Source organism: Adiantum capillus-veneris, chromosome 1, assembly GCF_014529385.1.
Source record: "Adiantum capillus-veneris isolate H3 chromosome 1, ASM1452938v2, whole genome shotgun sequence".
Classification (NCBI taxonomy): domain Eukaryota; kingdom Viridiplantae; phylum Streptophyta; class Polypodiopsida; order Polypodiales; family Pteridaceae; genus Adiantum; species Adiantum capillus-veneris.
The window spans coordinates 26,675,143-26,693,157 of record NC_140931.1 but is presented as its reverse complement, the minus strand read 5'-3'; the positions used below and the strand labels follow the sequence as shown (position 1 = coordinate 26,693,157).

Sequence of the window (18,015 nt, the reverse complement as noted above, 5' to 3'; positions counted from 1 at the left end):
AAATAAAATTTCTAGAAGTGCCATCTTCCTCTATGTCCTCTTTGGTAGGGCCCGTATGCTTTTAGAAAAGCACGCCTGAAGCTCTGATACCACTGTCAGAAGATGGGCACCACGTGCCAACGGAAAAGAACAGACTAAACTAACTTTTAGCACTTCAAAAACAACTGAACTGAAAGAGAGAACTGAACTGAAAAAGAGACGACATGGGGAGTGGCGAAGTTCCACCCCATAGAGTATTGGCCCCAAACCTTGGCGCCCCTTCCGGTATTTCTATATATTACTTGAACTCTATACAATGCCAAACTCCACCCTCAGCACCTTCGCACTAAAGCATGACAGAGAATGAGCCCTCTGCACATATTTAAAGGCCCTTGGTCTCAAAAGCTGTACATGAAAAGCAGTAAACTCAAAAGCATCTCGTCCAGAATCTGCCAGCGCAAAAACAGGAAAATCCGTACAGCTATGCCACGTCAGTAGCCAACGTAAAACACAGAAATCCGTACAATCTGCCACGTTGGCAACCAGCGTAAAATTTGGAATTCCATACAATCTGCGACGTCGGCAACCAGCGTAAAGTCCGGAATTCCATACAATCTGCCATGTCATCATCTTCTACGATTTTTGTATCTGTGTGTCTGGGCTGCTTTACTTTAGGCCCCATCGGATGGACATCTTAAGTTGGTTGGATCTTCTTCTGCTGCTTCTGTTGCTTCTCTTAGGGTTTAGGCCCCTCGGCGAGGATCTGAAGGTTGGCTCTGTTCTTCAGTGGCTTGACACGTCAACAATTTGTGACAGCGGCACATTACCTAGAGTGACGGGGTACCATTGGGAGATTACTTGTAGGCAAGAAGTGAGATCAACGCATAGAGGACGGGGACAAGAGGTGTGGCAGTCCTATTCAGGGAGGAACTGCACCCCCTCATTTGTATTGTTCGGAGGGATGAGCAGGCCAGATATATGTGGGTAAGAGTGAGAGCAGAGACGTGGAGGCCACTCTACATTGCAATATGCTATTTTGCCCCCAGCACATCTCATTATGCATCACCCAAGGGGGAGTCACCCTACTGGATATTGGATGAGGACATATGGAAGTTCTCTAGGGATGGAGATGTCATTCTTTTGGGAGACTTCAATGCCAGGACGGGCTAGTCTCAGACAGCTTTCTACGATACCTCAGAGGAAATGTTGAGAGAATTGGATGTCAGTGATATGGGACTGGCCAGGTGTTCGCAGGATGAAGAGCACACCCGATATGGGGGATATTTGACAAATTTGGGGACTGCACATGGACTAGCAATCTTGAATAGCCTCCAAAGATTTCTAGTGTCGAGTGGGTTCACTTGCTTTTCTCATACACATGGGGCCAACACAGTGGATTATGTTTTGGCTCAGCCCAGTTTCATACCATCTATTCAAGACTTTACAGTCGAGGGCCCAGGCCTTTGGGGTAGCAATAGATCATGCTCTCCTTACGTTTACCGTCTCATTCCTGTTCAACACAGCTCGACTGGCACACACACCTATGCATATTCGATACACTTTTACTTTAGAGATTGATTCTCTCTACATAGATAGTATCTACAAATGCTTATACATAGAGGATCCGAGGAGACCTTTAGGGGAGCTCACCTATATATTGACAGAGACACTACAGGATGCAGTAGCAAAGGCATACCCCCATACTAAGCAGTCGACGTTTTGGGAGCACACCCCAAAATAGCTAGTATGATGAGGAGTGCTGAGAGACGAGAGCCCGACTTCAGAGGGGGGTACTTTTAAGTTTTAGGTGTCATTACTCACAAGCGATCACAAATTTCTTCTCGGCATTTGCTACAACGAAAGAAGAGGGTGTTTCTAGCTCGGCTAGAGCAGGATTTATATCAGTTGTTTTTGAGCCAAGATTTAGGCGAGGCATGGCGACTTTTCCATGAGCACTCCCCCCCACCAGTCATCACTTCTACGAAGGTATGGGGTGAGTATGCATCATCTCTCTACACCGTCTCAGGGCAGCCACCTCTTCCAGATCCACCAAAGCCATGCCCACATACATGTGCTTTCTTCACCGCCGAGATGGTAAAGAAAGCCATTGACAAGATGAACACTAGGAGAGCATATGATCACAATGGCCTGCTAGCATAGCATTTTTTACATGCCAAAGATTTGCTTGCACAGCTTCTAGCAATGATGTTCGACCATGCCATGTGCGAGGGCCTACCTGATGACGTTTAGTATAACATTTCATCTCTCTCTCTCTCTCTCTCTCTCTCTCTCTCTCTCTCTCTCTCTCTCTCTCTCTCTCTCTCTCTCTCTCTCTCTCTCTCTCTCTCTCTCTCTCTCTCTCTCTCAGAGACAGATATGCCAGGGTGGCTCTAGAGTCCTCCAGACAATTAGCTCTTAATGGGGATACATCATGCTGGTATGCACAGATGGCATCATGGTTTCACCATGGACAGGTTGCCTCCTTTTCAATACTCTCTACAGGCACCCTTGAGGTCTCAGACGCGGGTAGAGATTAATAGACTCATTCGTCAGGATCTAATCCAGCTGGACACGAGGAGGACATGGATAGAGCTGATACAGGAGTTGGGCACAAAGATGGCTTTCTATAGAGAGCATCTTCTCCACCTCACGGGGGATGGGTTTGTGATTCGACCTAGCTATATGGACACGCATCTTTCTCATGGTTTGCGTTGTGCCATTGGCAAGATACGCACGTCCTCACATCAGCTCAAGATTGAGACTGGCAGATTAAGAGGGACACCAGCAGATAGCAGGATATGCCGCTTATGCCATCTAGAGCCAGAGACAAAGGTACATTATATATGTCATTGCACAGTGTACTATGAGATACGAGGCCGTTTTCATTGTCTATTCAGAGAAGGTTTTGGGCCTCTATCTAGGGTCATGCTTTATGAGGATCAGAGATGTCTTTGGCTATATCTACTTGAGTTACACAGGCATAGAGAAACTTTACTGAGGAGAGCTAAAGAGAGACAACCCCAGAGACAGATCACAGATTTCTTTACACTAGATATTGTACACCCAGAAGAACAGACAGAGGAGCAGCCAGCAGTGGAGAGGTCTGCCCGCACTACTGGCATTCTCATAGACCGAGCACTGGAGCTAGGGAGATCTAGACGACCCCGGTGGAGAAGAGGAGCTACACAGTTTCGAGGGAGGCTACAGCAAAGGATTCGAGCCATACTTTTTCGTCGTCCAGAGTGCAGATGAAGATGGATCTCCACTTCCCTCCCATATTGTCTACACATTGTACTGCTTAGTTCACACATTTCACGCCCTTCACCTTTCACACCTATCAGCTTAGTTTAGGTTTCCGCAGTTTTTATATTTTGTTATCCTAGTTTAATTTATTTTGTTAATCTGACTTTGTATCAGATACACCGCATTGTAACTTTCTGGTCTCATAGGTCACTTTGGCCTTTTGAAGACGTTAATATAACATTTCATCTCTCTCTCTCTCTCTCTCTCTCTCTCTCTCTCTCTCTCTCTCTCTCTCTCTCTCTCTCTCTCTCTCTCTCTCTCTATCAAGGAAATTAAGGAACAAGTAAGGATGATCACAGAGGAAGAGAAACTCAGTATGGCAAAGACATCTTCATGGGCGGAGATGATAACAAGGACACAGAAAAAGGCGGACGAGGCTGAAAAATGGATTGAGGTCGCCAAGAAAGGGAAAGGTTAAGAAACTCCTTGTACACCGACGATTATCAACATGACTCTCGAAGAGGAACAAAGAAGGCGGATGCGAGCATTGCATGTGAGAGTGACCGGTCTCAAGGGCATAAACAATGTGGAGAAAGAGGTCACAAGCCTTACATCCATGATGGGGATGGAGAAGCCTTTGCACACAAAGGCATGGAGGGTAGGTAAGAAAAGTGATGGCACGGGAGAGTCTTCAAAGGGCAGAGCTCTCATACTACACTTCCCCTCGTTGGAAGAGAAGAAGGAATTCTTGAGGAAGAGGCCTACTCTCAAAAAGACAGGTATTTTCCTCAGTGATGACCTGACTCTCTCACAGCTCGCACATATGAGAGAGGTAATGCCAGAGGTTACAGCGACAAGGGAGAAGGGAAAGATAGCCTTCTACAGAGATGGACGGGTGGTGATTTTAGAGCGGTGTACTGCATGACGGTGCGAGACATATGGGACCACACTGAAGATGGCTACCTGGAATTGTAATGGGTCTATGAGATTGGACGTGGGTGCATTTGAGGAGAGTTTCAAAGACAAGGATATTGTGTTCTTCTCAGAGACTCATCAAGCCCCTAGACAGGTAATGCCACATGTGGTGGGATACAGATGGGAAACAGCTCACAGGACAAATGCGAGATCTCACCATGGGAGTAGAGGCTCAGGAGGAGTAGCAGTGCTATTCAGAGAGGAACTACAACCATTACTGCATATTGTACGAAGAGATGATCATGCTAGATATATGTGGGTGAGACTGAGAGTGGACACAGGTCGATTCCTATATATTGCCATATGTTACTTTCCTCCCAGTACATCAATGTATGCCGCATCCAGAGGGCAGTCGCCTTTCTCTATCCTAGATGATGACATTTGGGAGTTCTCTAGGGATGGTGATATCATTCTCCTAGGGGACTTTAATGCCCGAACGGGCAACTCGCAGACAGTCTTCTACGACACTTCAGATGAGATGCTTAGAGAGCTGGATGTGGGCGATTTGGGACTTGACAGATGCTCAGATGACAGAGAGCAAACGGAGTATGGGAGATACCTCATGGAAATGACGACTACACATGGATTAGCCATACTTAATGGCTTACAGCGATTTCTTGGAGCAGCCGGTTTCACATGCTTTCCACATAGACATGGGGCCAGTACAGTGGATTATGTTATGACACAACCAAGCTTTGTACCCTTCATTCAGGACTTCACAGTGGGAGCCAGGCCAGTGGGCATAGCAGTAGATCATGCTCTCTTGAAACTATCCGTTAAATTTCAGTATAGTACAACCCAGACATCAGGAGGCAGGTCACACACCCGCTATACATTTACACCAGAGACTGATTTCGTTTATTCAGAGGAGATCTGGGACCGTCTATTGGAAGGCACAGCTGGCACAAATGGTACATGCCTCTCAGTGGAAGAGTGCACCACTCTACTGTCTAAGACAATGCATGGGGCTGCATCAGTGGCATACCCACACACTCAGCCGGGCAAGAGACGACATTCTGGGAGCATGCCCCAGAATAGTTGGTATGATGAGGAGTGCAGAGAGATGAGAGCCCAGCTTCAGAGGGTTCTTTTTTTAGGAGGCATCACTTACAGACAGTCTCGGATTGCCTTCCGACGCCTTGTGCGACGGAAGAAGCGAGCTTACCTAGATCAGATGGAGCGAGACTTGTATCAGATGTTCTTGAGTAGGGACTCAGGAGAGGCATGGAGACTCTTCCATGAACACTCCCCTCCCCCAGTGATTACTTCACCTGAGGTGTGGGGTCAATATGCGACATCATTATATACGGTCCTTGGACAGGAACTCCTTCCAGACCCTACCAAGCCTTGCCCAACTACGAGCACTTTCTTTACTCCTGAGATGGTACAAAGGGCCATTGACAGAATGAAGACCGGAAAGGCATATGATCATGACGGTCTAGTAGCGGAGCACTTTATACATGCCAGGGATATGCTGATGGAGGTTCTCGCAGTGTTGTTCAATCGTGCCATGTGTGAGGGATTACCTGAGACTTGGAGGTTGTCTAATATTGTGCCCATCTTCAAGGCTGGTGACCCTACAGAGCCCGGGAACTACCGCACTATTATGGTTGGACACACATTGGCACGGTTGTATGCATCTATCCTGGAGCAACACTTGAGTAATTGGGCAGAGGGCGAGGGTGTACGAGCGAAAGGTCAAGCCGGCTTCAGGAGGAGTTTCTCCACTCTTGATCATATTCTGACACTCAGGGCCATCATTGAGGAGGGCAGAGCACATGGGAGACGGATCTACTGTAGCTTTGTGGATTTTCATAAAGCATTTGACATGGTACCAAGAGCTCGATTGATGCGCAGATTACATGAGATGGGGGTGCCCATAGAGGTGATTTGGGGGATTATGGCTTTGTACAGATCAGTGATAGGACATGTACGCACTCAGGAAGGGGTATCTGAACTAGTTCACTCTACTATTGGAGTGAAACAGGGCTGCCCATTGTCTCCTACTCTATTTGGTATGTATGTTGATGAGGTGTTTGATTACATCGACAGAGAGGGTGACAGAGGTGCACAGCTGGCAGCGACGTGGATCCCATTGTTGCTATATGCTTATGATATTGTGCTGATATCCGACTCACTAGAAGGTATGCAACGACAGTTGGATGCACTTCGCAGTTTTGCAAAGGATAGTGGATTGTGTGTAAACCTAGGTAAAACCAAGGTTATGGTGTTTAACACCACACCGCAATGGGTCAGGAGATCAGTACCTACTTTCAAATATGATCAGGAGATTGTGGAGTATACAGATGCATACACTTACCTGGGGGTAGTCTTTACTGGGCCGAGACTTTCCTTGAGAAGAGCGGCAGAGACTAGACTAACCAGAGCTGGTGCGGCTCTGGGAGGAATGGAGAGGATGTGTTCGCAGGTTCAGCTCCAGGAACCTAGGACAAAGTTATGGCTCTTTGATACTCTGGTTGCCTCTACTATGTTATATGGGGTGCAGGTTTGGGGACCTTCTGGAGGCCAGGAGGGTTGGAGGCGTATGGAGAAGCCCTTGGTATCTATGATCTCTCGGCTGATTAGAGCCAAGGCTTCCGTACCACATGATATCATTCGAGCGGAATTAGCTGCTCCCCCTATGGTGATTGAGGCACTTACTAGATCAGTTTCTTTTGTACACAGTCTGTGGGATACTACCAGAGACAGATATGCCAGGGTGGCTCTAGAGTCCTCCAGACAATTAGCTCTTAATGGGGATACATCATGCTGGTATGCACAGATGGCATCATGGTTTCAGACACATGGTTTCACCATGGACAGGTTGCCTCCTTTTCAATACTCTCTACAGGCACCCTTGAGGTCTTTGACGCGGGTAGAGATTAATAGACTCATTCGTCAAGATCTGATTCAGTTGGACACAAGGAGGACATGGATAGAGCCGATACAGGAGTTGGGCACAAAGACGGCTTTCTATAGAGAGCATTTTCTCCACCTCACAGGGGATGGGTTTGTGATTCGACCTAGTTATATGGACAGGCATCTTTCTCACGGTGTACGATGTGCCATTGGCCAGATACGTACGTCCTCACATCAGCTCGAGATTGAGACTGGCAGATTCAGAGGGACACCAGTAGATAGCAAGATATGCCGCTTATGCCTTCTAGAGCCAGAGACAGACGTACATTACATATGTCATTGCACAGTGTACTATGAGATACAAGGCCGTTTTCATTGTATATTCAGAGAAGGTTTCGGGCCACTATCTAGGGTCATGAATTCTGAGGATCAGAGATGTCTTGGGCTTTATCTACTTGAGCTACACAGGCATAGAGAAACTTTACTGAGGAGAGCTGAAGAGAGACAACCCCAGAGACAGATCACAGATTTCTTTACACTAGATACTGAACACTTAGAAGAACAGACAGAGGAGCAACCAACAGTGGAGAGGTCTACCCGCACTACTGGCATTCTCATAGACCCTGCATTTGAGCTAGGGAGATCTAGACGACCCCGATGGAGAAGAGGAGCTACACAGTTTCGAAGGAGGCTACAGCAAAGGATTCGAGCCATACTTTTTCGTCGTCCAGAGTGCAGATGAAGATGGATCTCTATGCAAATAGATCTCTACTTCCCTCCCAAATTGTCTACACATTGTATAGCTCAGTTCACACGTTTCACGCCTCTCGCCTTTCACACCTATCCGCTTAGTTTAGGATTCCGCAATATTTATATCTTGTTATCCCTAGTCTAGTTTAATTTATTTTGTTAATCTGACTTGATATCACATACACCGCATTGTAACTTCCTAGTCTCATAGGTCACTTTGGCCTTTTGAAGACGTTAATATAACATTTCATTTCATTTCTCGTAATAGATTGGTTATCCCATTTCCCTCTTAAATAACAAAACTTGAGTTCAACTCTCGTCGGATAAATCTTTGAGGTCTCTTGGGATAGTTTCCCACGACGTTTGAAATTCTCTACTTCTCGAGGGTGTGTGTGTGTGGGTGTGCGAGTGTGTTGATAAAAAGAGGAAAATGATATAACCTTTCTATCACCTAAGTGTGGTAGATTGGTTATGCCATTTCCCTCTTGAATAACAAGTCTTGAGTTCAACTCTCGTCAGATAGATCTTTGAGGTCTCATGGGATAGTTTTCCCACGGCGTTTAAAATTCTCTTCTTCTCGGGCGTGTGTGTTTGTGTGGGTGTGTGAGTGTATTAAAAAAAAGTAGAAAATGATATAACCTTAACCTTTCTATCACCCAAGTGTGGTAGATTGGTTATGCCATTTCCCTCTTGAATAACAAGTCTTGAGTTCAACTCTTGTCGGATAGATCTTTGAGGTCTCTTGGGATAATTTCCCACGACGTTTACAATTCTTTTCTTCTCGGGGGGGGGGGGGAGTGTGTGTGTGTGTTAATAAAAAGAGGAAAATGATATAACCTTTCTATCACCCAAGTGTGGTAGATTGGTTATGCCATTTCCCTCTTGAAAAACAAGTCTTGAGTTCAACTCTCGTCGGATAGATCTTTGAGGTCTCTTGGGATAGGTTCCCACGACGTTTAAAATTCTCTTCTTCTTCTTCTTCTTCTTCTTTTCTCTCTCTCTCTCTCTCTCTCTCTCTCTCTCTCTCTCTCTCTCTCTCTCTCTCTCTCTCTCTCTCTCTCTCTCTCTCTCTCTCTCTCTCTCTCTCTCTCTCTCTCTCTCTAAGTTCGGTTGTTGCAGTTTCTATTCCTCTGTCGCTATTGATTTCCTGTTACAAAGTGGGCCAACACTAGCAGCAACCCGAGAAGGGCAACAGCAAGAGGAGACAAGGCCCTGGCCAAATTCAACAGAAACGACAGGAGGTTAAGAGACAAGTGAGATACATGATCGACCTTCGATGGGGATTGCACAGCAAAGTTAGCAAAAGTCACAGAATCCACCAAGAATGCAAAGTGGGGCAAAGTGGGCAATGTATACAGGATATCTTTTAGTGAGTATAGCTATTTTCTCGTTTGTGCCCATCTATGGAACACCTGATGTACCAACAAAGACATACATCAGTGTCCCATAGACTTTCCTGATATTAGAACCCTTCACTTGAATAGGGTTGTCTTTGTGATCTCTAGGGATCAACATTAATTGCAAAGAACGGCTGGTAAGGGCAAGCCAGGTGTATTTGTGCATAAAGACTGTTCACCCAAAAATTCTAGGCTTCATCACTCCAGGCATACTCAATCGTTTGAAAAGAAAGATCCAGTTCAAAATTTAAACCCTCTCATGCCTTTTGTACACATTTCAAAAAGACGTTTGCCACTACTTTGCCTCTCATACAAACTTTAGCTATTTTTCTTTCCATCGAGTTGCCTCCCATTTTCAAATTAACACCATTATTACAGTGGAAAAATTCCAAAGAACTACAAAATCAAAATAGCTATTGAAGCGTGCTTAACAGCTTTGTTTTTAGCGTGCATGAGTGGACTTCAAAGAATTTGTTGTTGAATGACATAAGTAATGACAAGGGAATCTCACTAGAATGTTAATTAGTACTTTGCCAACATTAAAATCTCGCACCCGAAAATGGAAGCAGCTCCTTTGCCTACTAACAACTGCTCCTTACCTTTGTCAACCAATGCAAGGCCCATTCTAGATTGGTAGATTGCCCGCATTGCCAGAACAATCTTGTTATCTATCAATTCTTCTTCCAATCTCATTGTTCTTCGATCAAAGACCTGTACAGTCATCATAGAGTCAATTTCAACAAAAAGCCTTGGTTAACAAGTGAATACCTCTACAATAACTTATGAAAACAGTGGCCCTTTGAAACTCAAAAAGAAAGGGCTATACTTTGATCAAATAAACAAAAACTAAGACCTGTTATCAACAAGAAAAAGGGGCCACATGTAAGCACAGAAACAAAACATTCATAGTGAAGACCATCAATATTAACATTACTACATCAAGACACGAGACACTTTTACAGTTTTTAAACCTTATTTGAAAGACAAATTTTAAATCCTAGATAATCGGGATTGATAGGAGGGTAGCTGTAAAAGGACGTTGTCGGGGGATTTGTCTTTGTAAGGTGAGCCGGGAAGGCGTGGGGCGTCTGGCTGTGATAGATGTGAGAGAGAGCGATCAATAGACGCAGATAGTTTCAACAATCACCATAAGCATAAATAGACCTCGAGTAAAGCTTTCTCAATAATCAAAGCCGGCCGTTAAATGGCACCATAACTTGGACTACATTAGGGTTAAGGAGTTTAAGCTCCTTACAACGGGTTAACCCGATTTAACATTGTGATTAATAGAAAATCAAACTTCGATGATCTTGCTGATGATGGTGATGGAGATTGGATTAATTGAGAAAAAGAGCGCCGACGACGGTAACAAGCACAATAGCTCCCTTTGTTCTCCTCTTTTACTCTTCACTCCGCTTGAATTGCTGAAAAACTCTCTCCTCTTGCTGCCTACTTAATGTCCAATGCCGAGATTTTAATGTATCACGGCTTGATTATGGCAGCCTTCAGAGAAAAAAAAACTTGAAACTTATGTTGGCACTTTATTAGGATTAAGCTTAAGATAGTTGAATCTCTTAAGCATTGGAAATAATGAGATTAATAAAAGCTTGGTGTCTTGGCAGAAGGGAGAACGAGAGTTACGGTTAGCTCAAGCATGAAGCTTATGGGTGCTTAATTATGAGAGCTTGATGCACTTCAAGAGAGATAAGAGTAGATATGGTTTAATGAAGCTTAAGCTAATAAGCTTGGGTTTAATGAGGGCGAGAGAGAGAGAGAGAGATTATGACATAATGATATTCAAACTTAACAGCTTAACAAATGTGAAAGGCAGATATGAAAGCATAGGGCTATGGGAGCTTGGCTATGATGGTGAGAGGGAGATTTGGCTATGGGAGCTCAGAGCTCAAGCTGTGGCTTATTCTTCCCCAAAGAGAGAATAATAATCCTTAAAAAACAACTTTTTCATGGTTTTATAACAACACCCCCCCCCCCCCCCCCCATGCATGCACTAACCCCCTTTCTAAATTTAGCCGAAATTGCCCTCCTCCTTCCTAGCACTAGCCTTAGCAACAGTGGTCTGCGCGGGAAAGGCTCTTGATGACGTGGCGGACAACTTCTGGAGCAGCTTCGAATCTGGCGACAGGAAGACCAAAAAGGGGCACCATGTACTGTTGAGGATTTTTCACTTGATGGGCGACTTCTCCCGAGCCCCCTACAGCCCAACGCAAGCTTCTCCTTCTCTCCATACGCCCTGCTTGCTGCCTGCGTTGTTGCATCCCCTCCTTTTCTCTCTTCTTTCACATTTACTCTCCCTTTTTTTAAATGGGCAGCCACCCCTTTGCTTTGGGCGGCCTTTAGCCCTTATAATACACCATATTTGGCATGCACAATCGCCCAAGGCATTGCTTAGCACCACATCAACACAAATCTCATCAAATGGTCAATGTGCTTTCGTAAAGGAACCACATTTGGCATATGTATCGGCCAAAGCACTGTTAAGCACATCACGGTTCTCCGAAGCCTTTATTGGCATACATATTCGATCAAGTGACACAACAAAGGCACCACGTGCCGATAGAAAGAACAGACTGAACAGACTTTTAGCACTTCAATAACAATTGAACTGAAAGAGAGAGACGAGGCGCGACACGGAGTGGCGGACTTCCACCCTAGAGAGTATTGGCCCCAAACCTTGGCGGCCCTTTGGGTATTTCTTTATATTGCATCAACATAGTACAAGCTGGTACTCCAAACTCTGCACCTTCTCCAAGAAGCATGCCAGAGAATGAGCCCTAACCTCATATTTAAAGGCCCTTGGCCTGAAAAGCAGTTACAGTGAAAAGCCTTCAAAACTCAAAAGCTTGTGGTCCAAAAGCAATGCCAAAAAGTTGCCAACTTAAATCACGGAAATTCTTACAGTCCTGCCACGTCAACACTGCCAGCGCAAAAAGCGAAAATCCGTAGAGTTCTGCCACGTCAGTGTTGGGTTAAAGGCCTAAATAACCCCTTTTTGTACATTTTTATACTTTGTCCAAGTTCATATTGAACCTAAACACATTTTTTAAAGGTCACTTATAATAAAAGTGGGAAAACCCAAAACTCACTTATTGAGTTTTCCCCAAAAACGTGAGCTCTCTCTCTCTCTCCCTCTTCTTCTGCTAGCGCTTCCTCTCCTGCTGCTCTTCGCCTCCCCTCTCTGCACACACACTGCACTTCCTCGCGTACTCTTTCACTTGCACACACCGCCGCGCGCTCATCAACTGGTATCAAAGCCCAATTAGGGTTTGCCCACAAACCTGCAAATGCTGAATTTCAGCCAAGAAGGTCAACTTTATCGCGAGATTTTGCGATTTCGTCGCCAATGGACTCGTCCCCAGACACTAGAGCGCTCCCGGCAACCCAAATTGACCTAAAACAGGCTGAAATTAGGTCAAAAACAAGAAATTACAGGTTATGATAACGAAAATACAGGTTTTGCAAATGATGTATTAAGGTGTGGGAATACTTTTGCTAAGTCCCCGCTACCCAAAAACCCTGAAATTGCCGAAAAACAAGCCCTAAAACAGGTGTTTTAAGCAAATTTCAGATTTACGTAGGTTTTTGCAAGTGTTTTTATGGTGCGATTATATTCGGGAAAGTGCAAATCGATGCAATCTACGCACATTTGACAAATTTTGTCGATGTATGACCATTTGTGGCTCAATTTCATGCAATTTTGATGCTACAAATTGGGGATTTTGCGCTGACATGCTTCTAAAGGCTGTGTACTAGCCTTATGTGTGTCTTCTAAGGCTAAAAACAACTAAATTCGTTGTTTTCGAGCACAAATTCGCTCGCTGAAATTTCCTGCGCATAAATTTCAGAAATTGAATTTTGTGCCCAAATCGTCCTATTTTGCCCCAAATTGCTCTTGAGAGCATTTGGAGCTGTAGTGCACATCTCTGTGAGGCTATACTCCAATTTTTGCGCATTTTGCCCAAAAATTCAACGTATTATCCCTCTTATTTCATGCAACTATGGCCTCATCTTCTTCGGATGTGAAGAACCTCTTCGAGATTAGGAGGTTTGATGGTACAGGTTTTGATCTTTGGAAAGACAAGATTCAGGGAATCCTATTTCTTAAGGATTGCGAAGGGGCACTTGAACAGCTGAAGCCACAAAATATGACAAATGAAGCATGGGTTAGCATGAACAGGAAAGCCGTTACATACATTAAAATGGCCATGACAGATAAGACCGTCATTGATGTGAAAGGTCTCACGACTGCTTTTGATGTGTGGGAGAAGTTAAAGGGAATGTATGAAAATACAACGTCTGTCAACCAGGTGCACTTGATGCGAAAACTTGTTGGCATGCAACTAGATGAGTCCAAGAGCGCGGCAGAGCACTTGTCATTATTCGCAGATACTTTGTCGCAGTTACAGGATTCTGGCTTGCCCCCTTTTGATGATAAGCTGAAAGCTATCTTCTTGCTTATGACCTTACCTGAGTCATGGGAAACTTTGGTGGTTTCGTTGTCCAATAACCCCAATTTGACCTTTGATGGTGTTAGGGGCTCTATGTTGAATGAAGAAATCAGGAGGAAAGCAAGTGGAGAGGGAGGCAGCTCTGCCAACATGGTTAGAGGCAGGACAGAAAAGAAGAATGCTTATGCACAAAGGAGTAAGAGTAAGAGTAAAGAAAGGGGAAATGCAAGCAAAGGCAAGAGTGATGTGGCTTGCTATCAATGTGGCAGGGAAGGTCACAAGAAACCCGGTTGCAGGTACTATAAAGCTGAGTTAGAAAGAAAAAAGAATGACGGAGACAAAAAGCAAGAGAAGAAGGAAGTCAAGGCAGATGCACAGGATAGCTCAAAGGAGAAAGAGAAGGCCAATGTGGCTTCTAGTGTCGTGATTGAGGAGCTGTCAGATGTAGAGGACATCTTGTGTGCCACTTTGTCAGATGATGATGCTTATGACTTTGATGCCTCTCTAAATGTTCATTCACAGGACATGCAGATCACCAAGAGTGATCTTATTGATGCTTTATTGACTGTCAATAATGCATTGTCCCAGACTTGGATTGTTGAAAGCAGGTAGAAAGCTAAAATGCTTGCGTACAGACAATGGGGGGGGGGTACACAAGTGCTGAATTTAACAAGTTTTGTGAAAATTTGGACATTAAGAGGGAGCTTACTGTGCCACACAGCCCCTCTTCTAATGGTGTGGCTGAAAGATTCAATAGGACAATTTGTGAGAGGATGAGATGCATGTTGTCCACAGCTAATCTCTCTCATGGATTTTGGGGAGAAGCTTTGAAAACTGTAGTGCATATATGCAATCGATGCCCTCACATGTCTTTGAAAGGTGACATCCATGAAGAGGTTTGGTCTAGCAAGCCTGCTTCATATGATCACTTACGCATTTTTGGTTGCGAAGCTTTTGTGCATGTAAGACCGGAGTTGAGGAGTAAACTAGATGCGAAGTCCATTAAAGGCCTCCTCATGGGATATGTGAAGAAGGCGAAATGGGTTAGAGGATTTGGTTACCTCAGCTCAAAAGGGTTGTACGCAGCCGAGATGTTGTTTTTAATGAGGCAAGGCTGCTTCAAAACAATTGTGCCTCAAAGCATGACCATAAAAGGGTGAAATTTCAGCATGACCAGCCACCTGTTATGCCTATTTTTGACCCTCAGGATGCACCACAAATGGCTGAAAATGTAGATGATCCAGTGGTGTTTGAGCCAGATGATGTTGGACAGCAAATTGAGGCTCCTGAAGGGCATTTGCAGCCAAGAAACAATGCTGAAAATGGTGCTGAAAATGATGTACAGCAGCCCATTGTCGATGATTTTGTAGTGCCACTTGATGTAAACCCATTTCCGGATAATGTGGATCATTGGGTGAGGCGGTCTACTCGTCAAAGATTGCCTGTGAGTCGATATGACCCCTCTTTGCATTACATTATGTTGACAAATGAGGGAGAGCCTCTTACGTACAAAGAGGCAAAGACATGTGAGCACAGCGACAAGTGGGAACTTGCTATGCAGGAAGAGATTAAAGCTTTGCATGCTAATCATACTTGGGATTTGGTTGAATTGCCCAAAGGAAGGAAGGCTATTCCTAACAAATGGGTGTATAAATCAAAACTGTTGATGCAAAACCCAAGTATAAGGCAAGGCTTGTGGCAAAGGGATATGTTCAAACCAAGGGCATAGACTTTCAGGAAGTGTTCTCTCCTATTGTGAAGATGACCACTTTGTGTGTATTGTTTGCCATTGTGGTTGCTCTTGATTTGGAAATGGACCAAATGAAAGTACATACCGCTTTCTTGCATGGTGATGTGGAAGAAGAACTTTACATGAAGCAACCCCAGGGTTTTGTCATCCCTGGCAAGGAACATTTTGTATGTATGCTCAATAGAAGCTTGTATGGGCTGAAACAATCATGTAGACAGTGGTACAAGAAGTTTGATCGCTTCATGCTTAAACATGGTTACAAAAGAAGCCATGCAGACCATTGTTTGTATACCAAACGTGATGAGGATGGCAGCCCTATCATTCTTGTGCTCTATGTAGACGATATGTTGATAGCTGCAAAGAAAAGAAGCACTGTTGATGCTCTTAAAGGGCAGCTGAAATCTGCGTTTTCAATGAAAGAGCGGCTGAACATATACTTGGAGTGCGTGTTACACGGCAAAGAGACAAGCGCCTATTGTATTTGTCGCAAGAAAAGTACATTGAAAAGGTGCTGGACAGATTTAACATGGCTGAAGCAAAGCCTCTTGGTGTGCCATTACAGCCATATGTCAAGATCTCCAAGGATGATTGTCCCAAGTCAAAGGAAGAAGCCAATGACATGCAAAGTGTGCCTTATGCTTCAGCTTGTGGTTCACTTATGTATGCTATGGTTGCTACTAGGCCTGACATAGCCCATGCAGTGGGAGTTGTGAGCCGGTTTATGGCTAATCCAGGCAGGTTGCATTGGGATGCAGTGAAGTCCATTATGAGGTACTTGAAAGGGACTAAAAACAAATGCCTCTGCTATGGTAAAGGACCAATGGACCTGAAAGGATTTTGTGACTCTAACATGGCCGGTGATGTGGATACACGGAAATCCACAAGTGGCTATGTATTTACTCTTGCGGGAGGTGCTGTTTCATGGTGTTCTAGATTGCAAAAGATTGTTGCATTGTCTACAACAGAGACTGAATATATTTCAGCCATTGAAGCTTCCAAAGAAGCTATTTGGTTAGCACGCCGATGCAGTGAGTTTGGTTTGCCTGCCAAGGCACTTATGCTTGGTTGTGATAGCCATAGTGCCATTTGTCTAGCAAAGAACGCCATGTTTCATGCACGCACAAAGCATATTGATGTGCGGTATCACTTCATACGAGAAGTGCTTGAGGATGGCCTTATTACATTGGTTAAGGTCCATACATCACAAAATCCAGCCGATGCTCTCACTAAGTGCTTACCCAAAGCACATCATCATCTATGCATAGAGATGGTGGGAGTCACGTAGCTTAAAGGCGCCATTTATGCCTTTAAGTGGGAGGTTGTTGGGTTAAAGGCCTAAATAACCCCTTTTTGTACATTTTTATACTTTGTCCAGGTTCAATATGAACCTGGACACATTTTTTTAAAGGTCACTTATAATAAAAGTGGGAAAACCCAAAACTCACTTATTGAGTTTTCCCCAAAAACGTGAGCTCTATCTCTCTCCCTCTTCTTCTGCTAGCGCTTCCTCTCTTGCTGCTCTTCGCCTCCCCTCTCTGCACACACACTGCACTTCCTCGCGTGCTCTTTCACTAGCACACACCGCCGCGCGCTCATCAATCAGCAGTCAGCGGAATTTTCGGACTGTCCGTATAGATGTGCCACGTCAACAAACCAGCGCGTATCTTTTGTGTGTGTATGATGGTCCTGCTTCATCTTTTGCTGCTCTCCCTCTTCACTTAGGGTTTAGGCCCCTCGGCCCACATCTGCAAGTTGGCTCCCTTCTTCAGGGCTTTGACACATCAACAGTTTGTGACATCTCTCCTTCTTGAAAGAGAGTAATCGTCCACAATTACAGCATATCTGCAAAACAACTCAAAATTTTCTGAGGGACATTCATAGGGATAATCAGTTTGCTCTTTTTGTTGAGGAGTTAGCTTCTCCTTTCGTCCATATCGGAACTCTTGATATTCCAGCATAGTAAAATTAGTCATCACACTCAGACCGTACTGATCTTCCACTCGTGTCTTGATACACTAAAATTACATACCCACGCAATCTCATCCAATTAGGAATATTTAGTGTTTGCACATCACAATGCAACACAAATGCTCATATATGCATTTTACAAGACATAGAAACATAAAGCCACCGATGAACACTCCCCCCGCAAATAACCATCCAGGTCCAGGCCATGAGCTGTTCAACGATTCCCTCATCACTCCTCCCGCAAATAACCTAAAAAGATCTGGGCCATGAGATATAGAGGCCTTTTACAACCAAATGCCCCCCAGACCGCAACGTACGTCGTTTGGAGGTGCTAAGAATAACCACTGCTCAGACTTCTTAATAATCCCCCCGTAAATAACCATGCAGGTCCGGGCCATGAGTAACAACAACAATACTCCCCCCGTAAATAACCACAAGGGTCCGAGCCATGAGTAAAAACAACACTTTTCAATCATTCAATACTCACCCCGCAAATAACCACAAGGGTCCGGGCCATGAGTATGAACAAGCATTCTAAAACATCATTTCTCACCCTCCACCCGGGAGTAAAATCACCAATCATTGAAACTAGTATTAAAACCAAAGTCGAACATTTCAAATCGGCACC

At 44.6% G+C, this 18,015-nt stretch overlaps 1 protein-coding gene across 5 annotated transcripts in view; it reads right to left on the bottom strand.

The window, feature by feature from the left end:
* Positions 1–18,015, bottom strand: part of LOC147464445 (phosphatidylserine decarboxylase proenzyme 2-like) — a 176,189-nt gene that overhangs the window by 80,259 nt on the left and 77,915 nt on the right. For all 5 annotated transcript variants that reach the window (XM_086515056.1, XM_086515065.1, XM_086515074.1 and 2 more), the window contains one exon: positions 9,803–9,914. In XM_086515056.1, the coding sequence (XP_086371182.1) occupies positions 9,803–9,914 (112 nt within the window). The remainder of the gene's footprint in view (positions 1–9,802; positions 9,915–18,015) is intronic.